We start from the raw sequence: 23825 nt of genomic DNA, 5'->3' as shown, positions 1-23825 counted from the left end.
GGGCCATATAAAAAATCTGAGCGTTCCTACGCTTGTGCCAGAATATATTGATAAAATCAATTAAACTGTTAAAATATCAATGCATAGCTGCTCTTCCAGTATTTTGTGATTGTTTTACAGATTTTGTGGTGCCAACTTAGAAATGTTTGTAAGGAATTTTTACAATATTTTGCTACTATGTTAAATGTGACTTTTTCTTATTTGCCGTATCAATTACAGACTGTAACTTGACATCAAGCAAAGCTGAGGCAGCAGTCACTTAAACTCAATGTTTCTGACCAATTGCGAGAAAATTTGCAGCAAAAACTGACAACATGTGGAGATTCTCGTAATTTGGAGTGTAGAGGGCCACATAGAAAGCTACAGCGGGCCAGATTTGGCCCGCGGGCCTTGAGTTTGACACATGTGGACTAAATGATTAAAGTCACTCACTGCTGCGGGATGGTGGCCTATTTTTCAATCGGTATTTTTCACAAATCCACCAGTGTGGCTGTGTTGATCTCTCAGGAGTACAGGGCAGTTGTTGACTGGAAAATGAGGCTGAGATCAGGACTGCAGGCCATTCAATCCGCTTTATTTCCAAGTCTTTGATAAACGTTGTTGTGTTTTGGTAGCTTTCTAACCTTTAACATGCAAACATACCGAAGTGGAATGCAGCCCCATTTTTAACACTTCAGTGTTGTATTCTCTAATTTATGTTTGGTGAGAAATGGTCTGTTTGCTCAATAAATTAGGCCGCTGACATGTCAGCCATTTTTAAGCATTCGACATGCTGATGTGAGTGAATCTTCATCAGTGCAGACAGAGTTTTTTTCATAGTTGTATTATAAGTTTAGGAAAGTTTTAATTGGGTCATTGCAATGTGATTTCCGAACCAATGTACTGTCATAAAAGTACACTGCAGTACTTTTTATGGCATGTCCCACAAATCTGCGGCAGCTTGAAAATATAAAGATGTATGCTACAATATCAGATGTGTAGAAAAGCTGATCGTAAAGTTTTACTTACTTTAAGCAGTTTATCATCTTATGTCACAGATAAATCTTTGAACATCCCAACCAGAATTAGAAATGTTAATTATTTCTTGAAACGAATTGAATGCATTCAATTTATCTTTTTCTCTCCCTTTTCAACCAGCTAGCATGTGATTAAACTATGGATCTTTACAAGCATTTTAATTGCATTGAATTTGCTCGACTGGTGAGTAAAAACGGGCAAAAACAAATTGGTTGTAACTGTATAATTGGTGTCTAGGATTGAAATATTTTCCTTAAAGCCAATGTTGGTGAAATGTTGGCTTCCAAGGAGTGTTGCCCTCTTTCTCAAAACATAATTTCAGAGACTTTTAAATTTAGAGTTAAGTGCTGTTAGACACGCTCTTTATGGCCATTTCTGTGATTGTGTTTGTGGCTTGTCTTTATGTGAACCGCTCTTATGTTTGCACTTCTTTTGGTGCGAGCGACTCGACAGCGTGGCTCTCAGCTGGTCAGGACCGGAGGGGGGAGTACAGGAAAGGAATGCAGCTTCTTCATCCAGTCTGTAATTTGGTGTCATCAAATCAGAGAGAAAAACAACAACACTTGAGTTCAGGCAGAAATGTGTGTGTGTGTGTGCGCGTGTGTGTGAGAGAGGGAGAGAGTGTGTGTGTTTTGAGGGATGTTCTGGGTGAGAAGTAAAGAGAGTCATGTGAGTGGAGCTGGGTTGAGACAACGAAGCGAGAAATAAAAGCAGATTAAAGGTTGCTGATGTGGGCAAATAAAAAGATGGAGAAATTAAGAAGGATTTGGAGAGTGGAGGGAGGAACATCTAAGTGTTTTTGAAAAAACAAAAGAAATCCAATTTTGCTACAACAGCTTTTATAATCCTGCTCATATTTCAGAAAACTCCCAACATGTCTGTGTGTATTTTGTTCTGTTTACATAACTTTACTGTGTTCTTGCTGATGACTTTTGTTCATCCATCTCTACTAGAGGAGACATTCCCACAGGATCACCTGCCGCCTCCATGCTTGACCATCTGGATGGTTTACAGTAGCTGGACTTTTCAGTCATCTTTGAAAACTGAATCCACTTTAGTTCATGTAATTAGAAAAAGCTGCAAACTACATTACAATTTTGATAAATCTGTATCACAAAGGTAGTCAGATTTAGTAATTAAAACGATCACAAAGAAAGCAATATGTACACAAGTAACAATGCTGCATAAAAAAATCTTAAAAGGCTGTTTTCTAACTTTACTGTCACTTTTTTCATAATTCTTACCTTCCCAATCTGCCATTAGCACATTTATCAGTGTGTACACAAGGGTGATTGACAGCGCTAAGACCCTCCTCCTGGCTCTGATTGGTTGTTTTTGACTGAATGATGCATTTCTGCAGATAGCAGTTGGAACAACATTTTTCTCAGATTATTTGTCTTGTACTGTTACAACATGGTGACAATTTTAACATGCATGTAAAAAATCTATTTTTATAAAAGTTACCTACTGCAGCTTTAACTTAAAGCTCAAATCAGCAGACACTGCCCCTCACCTAGCAACGTCATCCCGTCACCTAGCATCCCAAGCTGGTTAGATGGTTTTACCGTTGTATGAGATGTACAATGGCTGCTGGAAAAGACAACTGCTTTGTTGTTTATTTCCATCCAGAAACCACTTGCTGCATTCTTGTTGGTTGTGCAGGAGGCTCTACTTCTGCTTTTCAAAGCTGTAGATGGACCACAGACGTTTCCTAACCTGTTCCAGGAAGCATAATGGGTCCCCTTAAGATGCACTTGGATAAGTACATCGGTGTAGTATTATTAAACTGTATATCTAGATACAATCTGACCTCTGACGTACCCACTAGAGATTCTTGTAACTTGTTTATAACCTAAACAAACTGTGTGTTCGTGCCCTGTTCTAATTTTGGCATCTGACGCTGTCTGGAAAAGAATGAAATCGGATTTAATTTTCAGGTCTGAACAAGGATTGAAAGGAAAATAACATTAGGAAAAAATAAGTTTAGGATAATGAGATAAAAATCTTATTGATACCCTGACGATGTTCCCTCTGGGAAATTAAGGCTCTAGCAGTAGGACAGCATCTCACAAACAAACGGCTCACATGCTTACACACACAGTAAGCATTTACACAAGCATACAGACAAATAAACAGACAGGCAGCAGCAGGTTATTGCACAGACTAAGCCAACAGTAGACTAAATGATGAATTCTCTAAGGCTTCCTCCCACATTCTGTTGCTCTTCCTCTCCCTGAGCCTGGAGGTGAAAGGTCAGGTGTCACAGGAGACAAAGTATTTTCTAAGTCTGCTAGTCCTGATCAGGGGAAAGAAAGCGGATGCTCAACAGATTCCTCTGGTTGCTGATGAGATTATTGAGGACGACGGGGATCATTTAAAATGGCCACCAGAGTCCAGCTGCATGCCAACCACAGAACCGAGACCATCCATCTGTCCATCCATCTGTTCATCCACCTGTCCATCCATCCATCCATCCATCCATCCATCCATCCGTCCATCCAACCATCCATCCATCCCGACCGTCTGTCCATCCATCTGTCCATCCACCTGTCCGTCCATCCATCCATCCAACCTCCCATTTGTTTTTCATGTCATCCATCCACCATCCATCCATCCGTCCGTCCATCCATATCCATCCGTCCATCAATGCATTCATTCATCCATCATCCATTATTTTTTGTAGTCCATCCGCCATCCTTGGTTTTTGTTGGTTCTATATTCAAAGCCTGACCACTGCTGAAATATCTGCAATTGTTTGTTTAGTCCGTTTTAAAAGAATCATGGAACCCAGATGATTGGTTTAGATTCTGCAACATCAGGTTTCTGGAGCCGGGATGTTTGGATGGAAACTGAATGAACAGCGGCTGATTTTGGTTATTTAAGCCTTACTTTCGTCTTTGGGAACATTACATGTCTAGAGTTTGCAACAGTTCCCTGAGGGGCTCCTGCTGTGGATTCAGGTAAAAGGTTTCCTGTCTGTGTGACTGATAGCGGGATTTTCTTTGACAGCAAGAAGTGTGTCTGAGCTAACAAATGATGGATGTGTTCACGGGTTATCAGTGGCTGGTGAGCCACAAGGCCGACAGGCGTGTTTCAACAGCATGTGTTAGGAATGTGCTGCGGGGGAACACGCGTGTGTATGTTTGAAACTAAATAACTGACTGCTTGTATTTGAGGTTTGGCTCTTGTTTTCTACAAGGTGCTGCTGCATCTGAGACATTCGATGCATTCATAGATTATGCGGGTGAAAACCTAAACCTTTAAATACAGAGCGTATTTTTTTTACATTAGTCTTCCCGTTTATTGTTTGGATGATTATTGTATCCATGACCTGTTCTGATCCACGGGTCGTTTTTCTTGACAGCGGTGTTTTGCATACCTCTTGTCTTTGTTTTACAGGGCTGTGTGAAGCAGGAAGGAGGAAACCTCCCTGAGCTCCAGCTGCTTCAATCTCTCATTAAGTGGCTGAGGAAGGTAAACATCCCATAATGTTCTGTTTTCAAGTCTCAATCTGTTACTTTTAGGTTGCCATTTTCTGTTGGCCATATAATTGTAGCAAAAATGTGTCATTACTTTCTAGAAACATCTAAGTGATGACTTGTACCTCAGAAGAAAAGTGTGTTAACATTGAATAACTAGGCTGTGAAGGGAGACGGTAAAGCTGCTGTTTGCTTTTAGCTCTTTGTACTTTATAAGCAGCTGTATATTTGTATATTTTTAAAAATGGGGGTTGTGATTAACTAAGAATAAAAAGAAAAAAGCAAACAATGTTTCAAAGTTTGTAAGTGGCTTAGTGTTGTTAATAGAAATTTTCTGCACTATGTTTTCAGATTATTATTAGGTTGTCGTTTTAAACCAGCATTAGTACAGGAATGATTTCTTTCTCTGTTTTTCTTCAGCCTGGCACCTACCGGAGATTTGTGGCACTGAGAGGGTTCAGTCCTGAAAAATGACCCAATCAGTGCAAGTTAATCCGAAGGTGCCTGGTAAGGAGCTACAACTTTAATTTTAATATTTGATTTCAGAAACCTGAATGTTTGTGAGACTAATTAAAGAGTTTTGATTAGTGAGTAAAATATGTTTCAACAATTATGTAATAATTAGTGACAAATAAAGAATGAAACAATGGATAAATTGGTTAAAGCTATGATGATTAAGGCCACCAAAAGAAGATAAAAAAATAAAATGAACAGAATAAAGTCATAAAAGTATGCCTTTGAACACATACGAGAATAAAGCCATAATAATTAGAGAATAAAGTTGTGCACAAATATTATTATGAGAATAAAGTAATAATGTTAAGACTTTGAGGAAGTATTGGAAATATTACTTCATTTTCGTGTTATTTCGACTTTATTCTCATATTAATGTGACTTCATTTTTGAAATATTTGGACGTTGTTCTCATCTTATTTTGACTTTTTTCTTGAATGATTTTATTGTCTTAATATTTTGACATTATTCTTGAAATAATTACTTTATTCTCGTAATATTATTACTTTATTCTTGCAGTTTTATGTAGTTATTTTTTCACAGTATGACCTTAATCCTCTGTCATAAAAAGGGGACCTTGTCTGTGAGAGTAGTTGATGGGAGGTTTTTTCTTTTCAGACCTAGGCTCAGCGTTCATCTACTCCAGTCAGGAAGAGGCTGACCAGTCGGGCTCTTACTCAGTCCAGACTCCTTATGGCTTCCAGCTCGACCTGGACTTCCTGAAATATGTGGAAGAGATCGAGAGCGGCCACAACCTCCGCCGGGCTCCCCTCAGCTCCCGCCGTCCTGGACGGGGACTCAAGCTTTCCCAGAGGAGTTCAAGCGTTGGGGGACGCACCAGTGGCTGGACATCCACAGAGTCTCTCTCCTCCCCAGTCAGCGAAGACGGGAGGGTTCCTCCTCCCCCGCCACCACGCCTTCGCCTCGGGTCGGCGCCCTGCGAAGTTCTCTCCATTTCCCCCATTACTCTCCTCAACGTGCCTCCGCTATCTGCTGGGGCCAAAGTGCCGCCACCTCCGCCACAGAGAAACCCAAGAGTCGAGCGGACTCTCCTGGAAACCAGCAGGCGGCTTCAGCAGGAGCAAACCCACCAGCACCAGAATGGTGGGCGCCTCCAGCTCGCAGATCCTCCCAAGCAGCTCACGCCCTCCCTATCTTTACCGCCGCTGCAGAACAGCTGGACCAAACCCAGTCCTCAGACCTCTGGGCGAAGCACTCCAGCTGCTGGCACCATGGTGACCCCGATCCCACCCAGCCAGCTGCAGACTGTCAGAGAGCAGATGGCCACTGCCTTGAAGCAGCTGAAGGAGATGGAGGAAAGAGTGAAGGGTGTTCCTGCTCTGGAGAAAGAGCTGGCAAAGCTGCGTGCAGAAAAAGACATGCTCCTGTTGGCCTTGGAGGAGAAGAAAGCAGCCATGGAGGTTTCCCATCAGAAGCAGCAGTCTAAAGAGTCTTCCACGCAAACCACGGAGATCCTCCAATCTGACTCCAGCCGAGTGACTTCACCAACCTCAACTGGACATAAGGGTCTTGTAAAATCTGGGGAGCTGAAAAGACTGGCTGAGAAGTTTGAGGGGAAGGAGCTGAAGTCTCCCCCTCCGCCGTTATCTAAAGTTTTACCGCACTCGGCAGAAAAAGAAAAGAAATCTGTTGCTGTTGGGGATGACGTGCCAATGACCTCTGTAGTTTTCTATCACAGGAATGGCGTGAAAGATGCATCTGTGTGCACAGAAGTGAAAGTATGTGACAAAACCACAGGAACAGAAGCTGCTGTGGTTCATGAGCAGGCGATACAAGTCAGAGCAGGGACAAAGGAGGCTGAAGTCTGGGTTATGGAGTCTCTGCTAGGTCTGACTACAGAGGCGCAGAGGGAGATAGACACCTTACAGGACACTATAAAGTTCCAGCAGGAGTCCATAGTAGCTTTAGAAAGCCGCCTTACTGCAGCTGACAAAGACGTTGATAACCTGAGAGCTCAGATCGACGAAAGAACCTCTAAAGTCACGGCTGAGAAGGGAGCGCTAGCAAAACCCGACACGAGAAACGCCCAGGTAGAGACTTTAGCTCCCGTCTTAAAGCATACCGCCACGACGTGCCATCCGGAGGTGACACACGCTTGTGTTGGCGAAGACTTGGGCGCAGATCAAACCGAGCAGGGAACACAAACTGATGCAACACCAGAACCAGAACAGACACCTGTGGAGCAGGTCAGCGTCGAGTGTCAGTGGGAGAACTTGAGTGGTGAAAATCCTGAGGAGAAGGTTGCAGTGCCAAAGAAGAGACAGCTGACTGTTGCTGAATACAAGGTTTCACCAGAGGAAGAGGTGGTTGTTGCAGAGGAGGAAAAAACAGGAGAGCAAGAGGAGGAGGAGACCAGAACCAGCGACCCTAAAACAGGTGAGCAGTGATTATGCAAATGTTACATTTTGTATGTTTTTGTTCTTCCGTTTGGCTTCCATTAACAACAGCAGAGTTTCAACTGCTTCAAAAAATACTACAGGCACGTAAAAAAAAAAGAAACAGCCAGACATTTTCTGGCGATAACTTAATGATTTTTGGTGTCCGGAAATTAAACCGTTTCAAAAACCTCCCAGTTCTTGAGTCACATTTAACCGCTGCCAAGACCGGACCCTCACCTAGCAACCCAGCTGAGCTCCAGCACATTTGGTCATCTGGTTGTATCCCTGTATGCGTTGTACAATGGCTGCTGGAAAAGACGTGTTTTGTTGTTGACTTACCATTCAGCTTCTAATATATAAAAACATGTGCATTATGTGTTCAACAAGTCAATGTTTTTCTTTGTAAACACACTATACCGGCAAAAATAGTTGGTACTTTGCAGTTTTGGAGCCAGGAGAAGGGAGCCTCAACTCTTCTGGAAAGGCTTTCAACACAGTTTAGAGATGTTATAGGAATCTTTGAGCCATTCTTTCAGGACAACAGCTTTGAGGTCAAACATTGATGTTGGATGAGACATCTCAGCTGCTAACCCCACATATATTTTGTTGATCAGAGGTCAGGGATTCAAATTTCTCTAGAGTAAACTTGCTCAACCAGCTTTACATGTACCTTGCTTTACACGCTGTTGGTAGAAAAGGAAGTGGCCATCCTCAAACTGTTTACATGAAGTGGAGAGCAAAAATCTCTCCGAAATGTCTTGGGGTGCCGTACAATTAAGACATCCTTTCAGTTGAAATAAGGAGTCAAGCTCAACTCCTGAAAAACAACCAAAGACTGTTATTCTTCCTCCAATAAACTTTACAATTTGGAAAATAATGTCAATTTTATTTGGAAGCAACAAACTTAATTACCAAAACAAATGTAGATAGCTTTAGACTCAGATTGTAGCGTACTCTGCACCACTGCATCCCCTGCTTTGCGTACCGCTTGGTGCTCAGCCGCAAGCAAATAAATTCTTTATTTGCTGCTCTTGAACTAATCTGAACATCATATGAAGTTTATACGACTGTATCTGCTGATTCTGCAGAACGCTGGTGTCCTCAGTATGAACTCTGATTTATTTTTTGCATGGCTCAGTTGTTGTTCCTGTTCGTCTCCACAGTGTTATGATACCTTTAACAGTTGACTGTGGAATGTGTAGTAAATTCAAGCAAGCCACTTGTCCGCCCATCAAATTGCCTCATATTAATCTTCCTGAGGCCGACCCATTTGTTCACGAAATAGAAGCAGTTTGCAGGTTTGGTGGCTGGAATATATATACCTGTGGCAACTGGAGTTGTTCAAACAACAAAATTAAGCTATTTATTAGGAGTGGGGGCCCAATACTTGGTGTACTGTAGTACTTCTTGACCTGAATGAGCAAACCAAAGCTAATAGTGAGTCAAGTACCATTGCAACTAGGTCAAAGTTTTACAAGCTGAATTTCCTTTTGAATATTTTAGATATCCTTTGCAAAAAAGAAAAAGAAAAACTGCAAATAAGCAATTTTTACACAAATAATTTGGAGTTATGTTCCAACAGAAAACCCTGTGAATAGATCACTCTGTTCACTAAACGCCCCCCGTTTTACCTTCAGATGAAATGATCAAATTTGTCTTTACAAAGTTTTATATTTATTCTCATTTCAAATACAAGAAGTTTAGCAGTAACATGCTAACAACAATCCTCGCATTGTGATCTTCCTGCCTAGAAACTTCACTGTTGTTCTGGTAAGAGGCTACTCTCCAAATGTCTTGTGCTTTTTCTTCAACAGTGGAGTCTTGTGCAGTGAGTGTGTCTAGAAATGATAGCAATTATTTACATTACTCTTTGCTTTCATAAAATAATTTTACATCTCAATTCCAGGTCTTTACAATAATTATTCCATATATTATTCTTATAACATGCTTGCAAATAGATTTAGCTATGTGTATTACTTCTTCTGGGATTGGAGTTGCAGGTATCTGGTGTGAATTTAAAATAAATAGGTCATATATATTTAGCAATAATAAACATAATGGATATTCTCCATTATGTTTATTTGTTTTAATCGATTGTTTTGTGTAATCTTTAGACATTTTGGTGCAATGATAAATGCATTTTTGCTGAAACGGATTACCTTCCTTTAACATCCACCTGAAATCATGATGCATTCACTGAACCTCAGAGGAATAGATGATTTCTCTTACTGAACAATTTACTTTGAAGATAAATGAAGTGTTAATGCTCTACCAGTACAAAGCCCAGGTTATTAAAGGCCGTCTTTAGGTTTTAAATTAAGATGTTCATTTTTCATTACTGTACAATAAGTAACGTCGCAGTCTGGAATAAACATGTTTTAAAATTTCTCATTTACCCCAGTCGTTCTTTCAGCCACTAAAAACATGAGGCAGCAGGAGAGAAATGGACCCACAGTGAGGCTCTGGATTTATGGAGCCGACGTGTCAGAAAAACTGGCACAGTAAGTCGGACTGGTGCTTTAACTGGCCCAGTTGGCTGTTATGTTTCTCACTGTTTATGTCTGTGCTTCTGTTTTTATTGAGTCAAACAAATTAAATGCATTACTCATGACAAGATTATGCACCAAGAAGAAAAATCACCACCAACTGTTTATCGCTGAGCCACAAAATGAGGGAAGTCCAAATGCAGTTCTGTTGAGAATCAAAATTTATTCAGTTTTTAATGATTTTATTGAAACCATTGTTTCTTTTCTGTGGGATGTGACTGTGCAACATTAAAACAGGTATTGGCTTCCCAAGTTTAAATTCATAATACATTTTCTCTAATCCTCAGAAAGTTGACATCAACACACAGATGTGAACATGCAGCTGGAAGAAATGTTTGGTAAAATTAATTTCAACCGATTGGTTTCCTGGATCAGCTTGTGAGGGTGGTCAAACTTCTCCAGATTTATTTTATTTAGCTTTTTCCATCCCAGAAAAATTTTGGGTTCACTGCACTGGTGGGAAAGCCTAAGGTTTCCAAAATTAGACAATTTAAAGTTAATTTAAAGAAAATGGAGGAATTTAGAGATACTGCTAGTTTATTAATATACTTTCTGCAATATACCAACAACTTGCAGCAAAACAGTCCCATAGTATGAGTTTGCAAATGCCATGCTTTACAGTTTAATCTCTGACTGGAAATGTATCCTAGATCACATCTTTTATCAGTTTTCCTGGCACTAATCTTTGATTATTTATCTGTTTGTTCTTCTGTGTATCATTGGTTGAATACTATACTCTTTATTTAAAGTTTTGTAATATCAATGTCTACATAAGATGAAGCTTGAGACAGGGTACAAAGAAATACTGTGGGAATGTAAACATGTAAACTTCAGGAAATTATGTCAACTTGATTACAAAAATAGTGTAGCTTCATTGTTGTACCTAATAGCTGGTTTAGGGTTATTATTGCTTACAAAGGATTGGCTTTACCCCATTACTTTAAAACTAACTAGAAATGGGCAGAAAAGAAAAGACGGTTTCCAGATCTGTAGAAAAATATATAATTGTTGTTTATCCGTTTGTGCCAACAGGTATGCTGAAATCAATCATGAAGAGGAAGGATGGGAGTAACTCGAGCGAGAATCGGAAGAAGAGCCTGCAGTTTGTTGGGATTCTGAATGGAGGGTAGGTGAAGGCAACACAGCACCGACTTTTCACTTTTACCTTTGCAAAAATAAATCTTAAGGTACAAAGAACATTTTGTAAGACAGAGTATGAGGGCTATTCTAATAAAAATAAATGAAATTATGAGAATAAAGTCATAATATTCAGATAATGAATTCGTATGAGAATAAAGTTGAAAATTATTACAGAATAAAGTAATAACTTGAGAATTAAGTCATAATATGAGATTAAGGCCATACTGTGACAAGAATAAAGTTATATTATTTAAATTCAAAAAGTACTTTTTTAATCCCAAAGGGAAATTATTTAATAAAATAAAATTATGAGATTAAAGTCAGAAATGATTACAGAAAAAGTTATAATTTGAGAATAGTCAATATTTCGAGAATAAAGTCATAATATTACAACTTTATTCTTTTTTTTTTTTACTTTATTCTCGTCCGACTTTTTTCTTGTAAGTTTTTGTTTTTCCCAGAGCGTAGCCCTAATATGCTGTCATAATTTTGTTCAGGTCACACAAGTTTGATAAATGAAAATAAATCTCTGTTGCCTCACAACCAACTGGTTAAAACATGAACTACTTGTTGTGTTTGGTATTTACTGGGATGCTTTCAGGTACGAATCCACCTCCAGCGAGGAAGAAGAGGAGGAAGAAGAAGACGAAGAGGAGGGAGTTGGGAGTTCTTCTGGAGAAAGTGGAGAAGGCGAGTGCTTGGATAGCACTGAGGAAGATGAGGCAGCATTGGAGGAAGAAACCTCTGAGGAGGAGAGAAACGTCAACCTGGACGAAAGCGACACGGACGAGGAAACGCTGAGAGCGCCAAATTATTCATCAGATGCTGTGAAAGAAAAGTGGGTTATTTAAAAAGTAGATTGGAAACCGTTTTTATATGCTCACAGATTTACTTGTGAGTGTTGCAGTGTTACTTCCTGATCTCCCAGCTCTGATTAATGCTTCAACTGAAATGAAATTCTGCTTGTTTGCTACAGATTTGAGTTCAGCTCAAAAATGCGTGAAGCCTGTCTGATTCTGAAGAACCACCTGAACGATGACGTGAAAACACTGAAGAGTAAGGAAGTGGTGCGTGACTGCAGCTCTCCTACACACACTTTAAACACAATATTTCACCTCTGAAACCTCATAATAATTCAAGTAAGACTCTGTGTAGCTGAAGGTTAATTGTAAAATGTTTGAGTGCATCTTTTGTGGTAGGAGCTTCCTACTCCTTAAACACCAAACAATAGGAGCGTCTAAACAATGTGTTGCAGTAAAAAAGGAAGTGAGTCAGACATGGAGCAAAAGTTATCAGTTGATTTTCCTTTATAAACAACAGCAGAGCTCTGATTTCAAAGTAAAGCTGCTTTTATATACAGGAGCACAATCATCAGGGCCAAAAATGTCATCTCAATTTAGGTTTTTGTTGTTGCATATGAACATTTCATGTTACCAGCAGGGAGAGACTGAGAAACATAAAACTGCTCTGATTTCAGTGAAGAACTAGATCTACACGTTTGGATTTATAAAATCCACACACAATCAAATATCAACATACTCCTAGTCTAATATTTGGATAAATGTCTATTTACTCAAGGCTTGCAAACAAAAGCACACGTGCAAAAAACACAAATCTTACCCAGCCGTTTTGTTTTACTTCTAGTATAAATATCTTACTACACTTAAAAGACAAATTTGACTTATAAGTTAAGGTGACCAGACGTCCTCGATTTCCGAGGACTGTCCCCCATTCTAGGGGACCTGTTCCCAAAGCCGTCCCCGATTTTAGCGTTTTATGAAAGAGAAAAAAAAGTTTCGACCGTTATTATGGTAGCCGGAGACTTTAGTAGAAAACGCAAGTGAGCGTGTTGCGCGCAACAACAGCAGCAGTTACGGTAAATGCTCCACTACTGTAGCGTTACAGACGAAGAAGAGCATTATAGACGAAGAAGAGCATAGTAAGCCGCCAAAAAGAGGTTTGTCGTTCCAACACCTGAATAAGACGCCGACGTCTCCTCTGATGGCTGAATTGTGAATAAATATCACGTAACTATTTACCTCAGTCGCTGTTATTTGTAACGATTTAACCCGTGAACAAGCTTATTGATTCAATTTCGACATTGGCGGTAAAGGCTTGCGCGCATTTGTAATGGAGACGCAGCTAATAATTTTAGAACCACAGCAGTTATTCAGTGTCTAAACTGTTTCCTCTGGGGGAAAAGTGTTCTACTTCAACATTAATAGCAAAAAAAATATTTCGACATGGATAAATTAACGTAAACTGAAAGTGGATTTCTACCATTCTGTTTCTCGTTCTCTCGCTCTCCAGCTGTCCAGTAGCCACACCGTCCAGCTCGAGTGGTTCCGGGTGTCCAGTGCGAAGATGGCTCAGCCCTCGCGGGTCTCAGACTACCTCATGGCTTTCTCCGAGGTGTCGTCAGCGCTGCTGGAGCACGTGGTCAACATGACCGATGGCAACGGGAACACAGCTCTGCACTACAGCGTCTCCCACTCCAACTTTGGGGTGGTTCGACTGCTGCTGGACACAGGTGAGCGAACTGCTGACAGGAAGCTCCGTCTGTCCATTTCTGTAATTGTTCTGTACAGTTTGGTCTCTTATTTCTGCAGGAAAACTAACAAATTTGACCTTGAACACTGCAAGAAATTCTCTTTGAAAGTTTTAATTATTGTAAACGAAGGCAAATTATTTACAATTTACATTATTGTGCTGTGTTGAAACAAATGCTTGTCCAGTAAAGTTCATTTACAAAAAAAACAACAAAAAAAAATCAAGCATCTTCTACATAGACTGAAAAAGAAAAGGGTCTAGAAAAAACTGACTTCACTGCACTGAACCCATTGAAAACCTCCTGGTTTTTCCACCAAATATTGATTTCTGAACTCTTCTTGAGTTAATACATTAGTATTAATGTTTCTAAATGAATATGATCTTGTTTTCTTTGCATCATTTGAGGTCTGACAGCACTGCATCTTTTTCCTTATTTCAACCATTTCTCATTTTCTGCAAATAAATAAAATTTAGCTTGTAATTTTGGAGACATGTCAGCAGTTCATAGGATAACAGAATAATGTTCATTTTACTCAAAGATATACCTAAAAAGAGTAAAATCAGATAATCTGATCATTTTAAGTGGCTCAAGTGTTTTACCATTATTATTTAAACCTTGTAAATAAAGACTTAAGGACAAATAGAACACCAATAGCATCTTTTTCAGATGTAAAACACTTCTGATTAAATTTAAATGGCTTAAAGTAATCAAAACTAAAAGCGCTATGCAACAGAAAACCTGCGTAACTCAGATCTTGACCGAATGATGCGTCTTCAGCGGCTCTGTGAGGAATTAACATAGCGACATAAAACCAACCTCAGTTTTTGAACTTGGTTCATCTGTTGCAATTTGGTTCTGCTCAAAGTTGTTGGTCTATGAAGCAAACGGATCAACTTTGACAGCAAGAATGTTTTGCAGTGCACTTAAATTTTTTCACAGTAGCCAACTTACCATTTTCCCCTTAAATTACTTTTGTACTCTTTCGTTTCTATCTGATCTAATGCTTAGAGCAAATAATTCACTGGCCAGGTAAAATGAGAAATCTTTAGGAAGCGGCCATTTTCTTCGTCCCTCAGAGTAATGCTGGTTCTTCCAGGTGTGTGCTGCGTGGATAAGCAGAACAAGGCGGGCTACACGGCCATCATGCTGGCGGCGCTCTCTACCGTAAAGGAAGAGGAAGACATGGCTGTGGTGAAGAAGCTCTTCGGTCAGGGAAACGTCAACGCCAAGGCCAGCCAGGTCAGACACAGTCTCCACTTCACAAACACTGAAAACGGATATTTACATTTGTTTTGTATTCTCTCAAATGGAACAAGAATACAAGTTGTTCCTTCCACACCACACCTGTCAGTGTAACATAAGTCTCTATTCTAAAAAGAATATATCACTTGATTTTTTTGAGCAAGATGTGTTCCCGTACAATCTAAAAAGACACTTTCTCTCCTTGGTGGACAAAATAAAATTTGTTTAAAATGGCAAAAAAAAAAAAAATTTTTTACTAATGCCTGCTATAAAAATTCTGTTCTGGTTTATAATTTAAAGAACTATATATATTTTTGTATTTTCTGTATCAAAATGAATAAGAGTGAATACATCCATATTTCCATGGTATCAAAAAAGCATATATTTTGCATCCTACACTGAAAAAAAAAGAACGTGATTAAATTTAAATTTATTTCATTAATTAGTCACAAGTAATCAAATTAAGTATATCCGAGTTAATTTATTAAGTTGTCAAGCAAACATGAATAAAGTAAGATTGACAAACTTCATTAAATTACTTGACCAATTAATATAGGTTGGAGGTTGGTTCTTTTTTTTCAGTGTAATTACATTAAAATGAGTTGAAAAAGAAATAAATGGCACTATTAGTATGTTAGTGTAACTGTCTTAATATTTCAATGAAACAGAAAAAAGGCAAAAATATAAATTTTTAATCTTTATTACTTTAATTTGTCCACTTGTTTCTGTGGCTTTTCTGAAATTAAATCAGCTGCAAAATGTCCTGCAGAGGATTCAGTGAGTCGTTTTAAACTTGTGATTAAACAACTTTAGCAGCCAAACATTCTTGCTTTCCAAAACAGACCCTGACAAATATTCACGGTAAATACTGAAATCAGTATATTTATAGCAAAAAATTATGGACTTCTCCTGTAATTTGTATTTCTAAAGCGAATCCCTGCATGCATGTAAGCACTCTGTAAACAAGTGCTTACAGATCTTAACGAGTTTTTGCAGATGGCTGAATAACAGAAACCTGGCCATAAACAGGGAAGTGTTCATTAACACGTTGGGAAAGAATAAATAACCTATTAATCGAAATAAAAACAATTTGAATTGAGTCCACAGTTAATTGGAGACTTCCAGATAGATCAATAAAAGTGTCAGGACGGAAAAGTCAAAGCAGTTTGATTTGATGAGAGAAATAAAAGAGTTGAATAGAAACTGGGCAGAACGGGAGTCGGATGATCTGAATGATCAGATAACTAACTGTATTCCTGTTTTCACCCTTTTTCTGTTTCGTTGAATCTTTTAAACCATGTTCTCCACAAATGAGACGAAGCAGTCTTCTCTCTTTCACATTCAGAGCGAATTAATTTCTCACATTCTGATGAAGTGCTTCAAACTCTGAGTAAAAATGTGCAGCCATTGTGAGAGTCTGCAGCGTTTTTCAAGTGGTTTTATCTCTGCACTTGATTAAATCAGGTTGTGTAGGGTTCGTGGCGCCTGACTGCTCAGTCATGGGACCAAATTTATGGCATCATTCTCTATAAATCCAATTACTGGAGCTTGTTATTGTTGCTGCAGGGAACAAAACATGTGGCAAGCAAAAACAATTTAAGGTTGGGAATTAAAATTGTACAAGTTTCTGCTGTTTTTTATTAACTTTACAACTGGTAAAATGGAAATATGTGCAGGAATAAACAGGCAAAAGGAGCTGTAAAAGTTTGTTTTTACTTTTAATGAACTGTGTGTGGCTTTAAGTTTTATCTATGTGCAATCTAATCACAAGCAGCCGGAAAAAGCAGTTCAGTTGATCTTTTAGGGAAAATGTGTTTAATTTGAATACAACTGTGTGGGACTTCTTACATTTTTAGCAAATAAAACCAAATTAGATAAAGAGTTGGAAATCTAAGTTATATGCTCTAAAGGTGTTTTTAAAGGAGATGATAAATGGGAGAACAAGGAAGTGATTAGTGACAGTCCTGGGTGAAAATTAACTAAGAGGACAAAGTTTTCTGCGATTGGCAGCAAAAGCAAAGAATGTGGCAAAGATCTGGTGGATCTGGTTTGTGTAAGTAAATGTCAAATATGCACAGCTGAAACTTAACTGCATACATAAAAGGATGTCATGAATGCAAAAAAAAAACAACGAAATAGGATTGACTGACCTACCAGCCCACCAGGTCATACATGCATGTTTACAGTTAATATCGGCCAAAATCAGTCGGCAAGTCAGGCTTTTTAAAAGATCGGTGATCAGCGATTGGCCAGATACCTGATCCAAGCAGTTTTTGCAGAAGTAGCACCTGGACAGCTTGCGTATGAGTGTGCCTTACATAAAATGATTCTTCTGTGTTTTCTGTCCACCAGGCAGGCCAGACGGCGCTGATGTTGGCGGTGAGCCACGGACGGCAGGAGATGGTGCAGGCCCTGCTGGAGTGTGGAGCTGACGTAAACGTCCAGGACGATGAGGGATCCACGGCTCTGATGTGTGCCAGCGAACACGGCCGCGCCGAGATCGTCAAGCTGCTCCTGGAGCAGCCTGGCTGCGACATATCCATCGTGGACAATGTAAGGCGGTTTTCTTAGCTGACTCAGCAAACAAATGAATCATATTTTTCCCCCTCTGAGCCAAATGCCTTCATCCAGTTGTTGTTGCCTCCAAGTGGTGAAAATCTGCTCAGGAAACGACTTCATATCTTATCGCTTTTCTCTCACACCACTTGAAATATTCTCACTTAAGAAGATATGTTAAAAACCCAAAAGAGCCACAATCAGATTAGTGTCATCTGCCTTCGACTCATCAGTGCTGCTGGAAGGAAACGCAGTCTCTACGCAGCTCAAATGGCCCAGGGGAGGAATTAAAACCCTCTCAGTTCAGACACACGGCCCTACAGACTCTGGTTGATTCTCTGCATACTTCATCAAATGACCCGTAAACAAACCAACTGCTTGTTTGTGGAAAAACATGTTGAGCAGAGGTTTCATGCGTCTCCCGAAGGCTCCAGGAGCCAAACAGAAAACTTCCCTGATGAAAAACTTGTTAGAGACCAAACTCTCCTCATTACTTCCTCTGAAGCCTCTTTTTTCCCCTCACAGCTCAGCCTTGTGATTCCTAAAGTGACTTACAGTGAATTGTTTTGTCTGGATACTTGGGGAGAAACCAGGCAGACAGATATTTGAGTGTTCACATCTGTGCCAGAGTGAGTTGGCCATTTGGATAGAGTTTCAGCACAGCTGGACGATTGGAAAGGCCCCTTTCCCCCCCAACCCTGCTGAAAAAAACAAAGCAGCATATTAAACTGGGAGTACAGCTGAGTAACAGTGTGTGAAAACTGGGTTTGTGTCAGAATTGACTTCTTTCTGGGATCACTTTGATTAAACATGAAACCTTGTATTTAGTCCTGCTGTCTGTGGCAGACAAATTTAATTCTTGACTAAAGAATTTATACCTAATTTTTCTTTTCTTTTCTTCATCAATATGGACCTTTAGTGACAGTCAGCAGATAGGAGAGGGAGAAGCAGTGGTGAGCACCGCTAACTAGAAACTTAGTCATGCTAACGCTAAAGCTAACACTAAATCGCTACACCAGAATGGTATTTAGCAGAAGCTATGCTAAAACGCCAACTTAAATGAAAATTATACTTGCCCTCTAAAGACTCTTGAGCACCATTTTAGTTTTTGACATAATTTACATGTCTTTTATCGCCCCTAGATATTGTATTAGTGTTTTATTTTGTTCCTGTATGTTTGCTTGAAATAATTATTAAGGAAACAGACATGAGGAGAGGAAACAAACTGCTGCTTAAAGAGTTTTCATCCCCTTTAAAATAAAAGCATGAATAAAAATGTTCAACTACAACAATTAGCAGTAACTAACCAAAACTTCTGATTTCACAGCAATGATTATAAAATAACATGAATTTTTGAAGATTTGCACTGTGGAAACCGACAGCCTCTTCATTAAATTAACCATTTTATCTTTTAAACTTTTTACACAACGCAAGTTTTTCAGTTTTTACAACTCATCCCGTTTAAAGCTTGTTAGCATTGATTGTGGCTGATTTTCCAAGAATTAAGTAAATTTCCCTACACTTTTGAAGCTGAAAATTAAAATAAAAACATTACCACACTAAAGTTGCTTCTTGGCTTGAAACAATAGATACAATTGTGGCAATGTTTGATACTTGTGACAGACTCTATCCACTCAGTCTGACTCAGCAGCTCCAGCTGTTATAAAGAATAAAAAAAGCAAAAATTAAGGTCTCTAAAAGTGGGAAAAAAACTAATGTGGTGTTGAATTAGTGCGACTTAAAAAAAAAAAATCACAATTCAACAAAACAGTGAAATTGTTCTAAAAGTACCTTTGGTGGCTCTCCGTTGTTATAAATCCTGATGCAGTAATTTAAACAAAATAAAGGACATCAAGAAGGATTTCAGAGGAATGTCCCGTTTTGTTTTTAACTGGTTAATCACAGATGTATGACACTAATTTGCCTGACCATAATTATCAAATTACTCAACCGTTGAAACCATCCACAATGTGAATCACGCGGCCCGTTAAAAACTGCCGTGCTCTCTGCTCAGACTCTGGGGATTTCATGGACAGTTATCTGATGCTTCCTCTCTCTGCACTGCTTCCCTCCGCCTGCAGGACGGCAGCAACGCTCTGTCCATCGCGCTGGAGGCAGCACACAACGACACAGCCGTGCTGCTTTATGCCCATATGAACTATGCAAAGTCCCAGACTACTCTGGTGAGTTCATCTGTTGCTTTGTGGAAAGACAACATGCTGACATAGGCAACATGCAAATGACATTTAATGTAACAATTAATTGATTTTAAATAAGATAAACATGCTGAAAAAATTAATTGCATGCTTTAAGAGTTTGAGGGAAAATATGGTTTTAGCCAGCAAAAGTTTTTGCAGCTCATGTAAGAGTTAAGGGTGTGGATGGATCCGGTTTATAGTGCACTGCTGCCCCCTTTAGGTTTTACCACGCTACTGCAGACGCAACTGTCTGAGAAGGAAGAATGAATTAAAAGGACTCCTTCATAACTTTTTTAATAGTTATTTTAATTCGGGGTAATTCATGTAAAAAAACAAAAAAACACTAAGTCATTATAATAAAAACTATTATGGAAATAATTTAAAAACTTTACTGTTTTCACTAAAGTCTGTTTACTTTCTAGACGTCCATGTATAGCAACATAGCCTTTAGCATTTCCAGTGCAAACAATATTTAATGATAAACATGGCTGCATAAATAAATGTTTCCTAACGTAAGAGTTATGGTGAACCCGGAGGTCAGTAAACTTTACAACTCTGAGGCATTTCACCCTCGGTCCACCTAAAACAAAAATTGTTTAGAGCTACTAAAATTACATAAAAATGACTATTTGGTTTTTAGATATTTTTAATGATAGGAGTATATACATTTCTATAGAAAATGTCAAAATCTGCTAGATAAAAATGAAAACCATGTCTATATTGCATAAAAACAGAGAAAATGCTGCTGGAGCAATGGTTTTTATTACTTTTACTATTTAAAAAAAAACACTTTATTTTGCCAAAATTATTAGAAGCCACAGATTACGCACTCTTGGACCGATCAATGCCAACAAATGACTCAAATTAGGAAATTTTATTTTATAAGGTTATTTTTCAGCAATTATTTAGTTGAAGTATATTATAAACCCAAGCCAAATGCATGCTCGTGTAAAACACTTAAAATAACAGCAAACACTGGCTAAAAAGAACTAAAAACACAAATTAAATACAAGTAAAAGAGCAATTAAATTTATTCATGTCACACCAATTAAAAAGTATAATTTAAATCCTCTGGAGAAAAAAAAAGACTATTGAATGTATAAGCAATTAAAATTACATGCTTACTGTTTTGTCCTTGCTGTAACACAGTGAGGTCCAGTTTAGTTTTTTTTACACCAGTTGGCTTTAAAAATAGTTTCCTAAGGAAACTGGGCAGACTGCATGGAGATGCTGACTCTGCAGGTTTAAAACGGAGCACAAACAAAAACAATTTTTCAAATTTGCCCAAATTAAGACCAAAATAACACCAAGAACTGAGCTTTAATGTGAAGTCCAATTAGCACTGGGATTAACTCAGTCTCTTCCCAGTGCTTATTTAGTGGAGCAGCGTGACATAAAGCTGCAGTAAAAAGCCATTGTTTTGCACTGGATATAAATCAACTGATTTTATGAACACTTTTAAATGAGCAATTTGTAAATTTACTGATGCTGACAGTAACAATAGGGTGTCTCTATGCAGGGATAAATAATGCATTTGTGGAGTTAAATGAACTCTGTTTGCTTATTAATTTCAGAAGACAATGGAGGGAAAATCCAAACAGTTAGTGGAGGAGACTTCAGACTCTCTGGCTGCAGAAACCAGACCAATAAAGAACTGGTTCTAGCACCAACACAGATTAACCACTGGGACACTACGGTGACTAATCCACAGCTTTTCCACAAATGGAAAATTTGAGAGAGAAGTTAAGATTTCTGAACAGCTGGATAAAGATGAGGAAAAAGCATGAAAGGAGCCACTTCTGCCAAGGAAAACATTAAAATGAAATATAGCTGAGACGAGTACAAGGATGGGCAACAGCAGATTAGACACAGACACTTTCTCTAAAGTTTTGGTTATCCAAAAAAATAAAATTAAAGCTGCTATGTCAAGCAAATTAAAGCAAATCTAAGCATGAAGCTCCTTCTATTCCAAGGCAGCAAATAAATACACAATTTTTTGCTGGGAATATCAGAGACATGTCATTAGTTCATAGAACAATGTTCATTTTACTCAAACATATACCTATAAAAAGTAAAATCAGAGAAATTGATCATTTTAAGTGGTCTCAATTTTTACTAATACATTGGAAGAAGAAAGCTTAACATGAATTAACATTTTTGGTATTTGCTCTAAGAGGATTTATACTTTTACAATTCCCCTCCACTGTAATAAATTTGACCAAAAAACCCCATATATTTCTAAAATAAAGCATAAAGTCTAAAATTTGTAAACCCCATCTGTAACTGCACAGCTAAGCCCAAAATTATTCATACAGCTGGCAGGTTCATGTGTAAAGTAACATTTTAATTTTATCAGAATATTTTCTCTAAAGGAGACTAAGTGGAGGAACCTAAAGGGTTTTGAATAGACCGTAATGTAAATAATACATAACTATAAATATATACCTATAGAAGAGTTTAGTAAGCTCTCTGTGTATTTAGCGGAATCAAGGTTTCTTCACTTCACTTTCTGCCCTTACTCATCATTTTCTCTGTTCAGGGGAGTCCAAAGGCTCAACCCAGAAGCCCCACAAACCCCCACAAGTCCTGGCCTGCAGACTGACAACATCTCTGCGGTTTATCGAACCCGATAGACCAGAACATTTAACTGGATCTGAGCTGTGAACAGCTCCACTGGAATTTACCTTAAACACATTTATTTAAATGCATATGTACTGCTATACGTTCTGCATTGTATTGTTGATATGAAAATAGTATTTTTCCAAGAAAGTTGCGGATGGTTATATTATGTACTTACCTGTTCTTTTCTGTAGTACAGTTCTTTTTTTTTCCTGTAATGGGAAATAAAACATTACAGTATTTGCACATTACTAACATTTTACTATTTAGGGGAGCACACTCACACCGGCTAAATGATGTGCATATAAAAGTGTTCATCCATTGTTTTACATTAGATCTGTCACTGATTTACAGATGCAGCTACGATCCCAACAAACCAAACAATCCTGATGTGTGCTGCTCCGCTCCTGCTTTCCTATCCTGTCTTTTTGAACGGACGTGCAAAGCGCCACAATCCTGTAACGTTGCTTTCTGTTGGTCAGAATGATTTACACGCCTACATCTTAAAAACAGAATTCAATACATTTTGTGATTAAAAAGCAGGTGTCAAAAATTGTGATCAGCTTTGTATGTTAAATATATATAAATGATATTAAATATATTTGCATAAATGTCTCATATAAATGTGTTTATTCACTCCAAGAAAATGTTACAATTAAGATGAGTTTTGTATGAAATCCAAAATCTGCAGAATATATAATAAAGTCATGCTATTGTTACATTAAATCTGAAACAAGACACATGTAGAACACAGAAGTTGCCTACAAGTCAACATTTTAAAGTAAAAAATAAAAAAAACTGACAGCTACGGGTAAATCAAGATTTAAGATCTTTTAAAGCTTCAAAACATAATTTAAGTTATACATTTCAATCAGGTGATGAGTCCTTAACCTGATGTTTATATCTCATACAAGGTTCTCTTCAAACTTTAGCCACTTAAGTACAAACTATAAAAGGGTGCGTTCACACTGCAGCGATTTTTTTTTTGACGTAATGCGACCTGTGTCCGATCTTTTCATGGCAGTGTGAACAGCACAGGTCAAATTCTTTATCGAATGTGACCCATGTCCGATATGTATCCGATTCAAATGCGACCGAACGTCCAGGCCACACTCATCCAAACTGAACGTCACAGATTCTCAACAAATGTCACTATTCTGCGTCCTGATACGCGCGAGAGGGAAGAAAAACAACAATCATGACAATATGAGGATTAAGTTGTTAATATGCTGCTCCGGCCGGACAACTTCAAATATGTAAGCTAAGCTCCACCGTTAGCCTCCATGTTTACTTCCGCAAACACTGAGCTCTTCTTCTTTGTATGGCAGTTGGCAAAACACTGAGAACGCTGACGCTATTGCGCCCTCTACTGCGCATGCGGGACACTTTCAGGTCGGTTCCCCGTTCACACTGCAGAATGCATACAGGTCGCATTTACTGACAGTGTGAACGGCCCCGGCAAAAAAAATAAAAACTGAATTGGGTCACTTCAGGCTGCAGTGTGAACGCACCCAAAGTTGAGTCAAAAATAAAAATGACAAAATTACGGCTGTTGGCGTATAAAT

General features: G+C 38.6%; 1 protein-coding gene across 4 annotated transcripts in view; it reads left to right on the top strand.

The window, feature by feature from the left end:
• Positions 1–22875, top strand: part of kank3 (KN motif and ankyrin repeat domains 3) — a 37252-nt gene extending 14377 nt beyond the window's left edge. For 3 of the 4 annotated variants that reach the window (XM_008406589.2, XM_008406588.2, XM_008406590.2), the window contains exons 2-13: positions 4417–4491; positions 4917–5003; positions 5628–7406; positions 10987–11080; positions 11696–11932; positions 12071–12161; positions 13405–13624; positions 14742–14884; positions 17240–17440; positions 19525–19626; positions 21216–21337; positions 22181–22268. In XM_008406589.2, coding sequence (XP_008404811.1) covers positions 4967–5003; positions 5628–7406; positions 10987–11080; positions 11696–11932; positions 12071–12161; positions 13405–13624; positions 14742–14884; positions 17240–17440; positions 19525–19626; positions 21216–21305 — 2994 coding nt within the window. In that variant the 5' untranslated portion in view covers positions 4417–4491; positions 4917–4966 and the 3' untranslated portion in view covers positions 21306–21337; positions 22181–22268. Of the gene's footprint in view, positions 1–4416; positions 4492–4916; positions 5004–5627; positions 7407–10986; positions 11081–11695; positions 11933–12070; positions 12162–13404; positions 13625–14741; positions 14885–17239; positions 17441–19524; positions 19627–21215; positions 21338–22180 lie in introns of all 4 variants that reach the window. The other variant, XM_008406591.2, reaches the window with a different exon arrangement.
• The last annotated feature ends 950 nt before the right edge of the window (positions 22876–23825 follow it).

Source organism: Poecilia reticulata, linkage group LG4 (assembly GCF_000633615.1).
Source record: "Poecilia reticulata strain Guanapo linkage group LG4, Guppy_female_1.0+MT, whole genome shotgun sequence".
Lineage (NCBI taxonomy): Eukaryota > Metazoa > Chordata > Actinopteri > Cyprinodontiformes > Poeciliidae > Poecilia > Poecilia reticulata.
The sequence above is the reverse complement of the archived record's forward strand: the minus strand, read 5'-3'. Positions and strand labels throughout refer to the sequence as shown.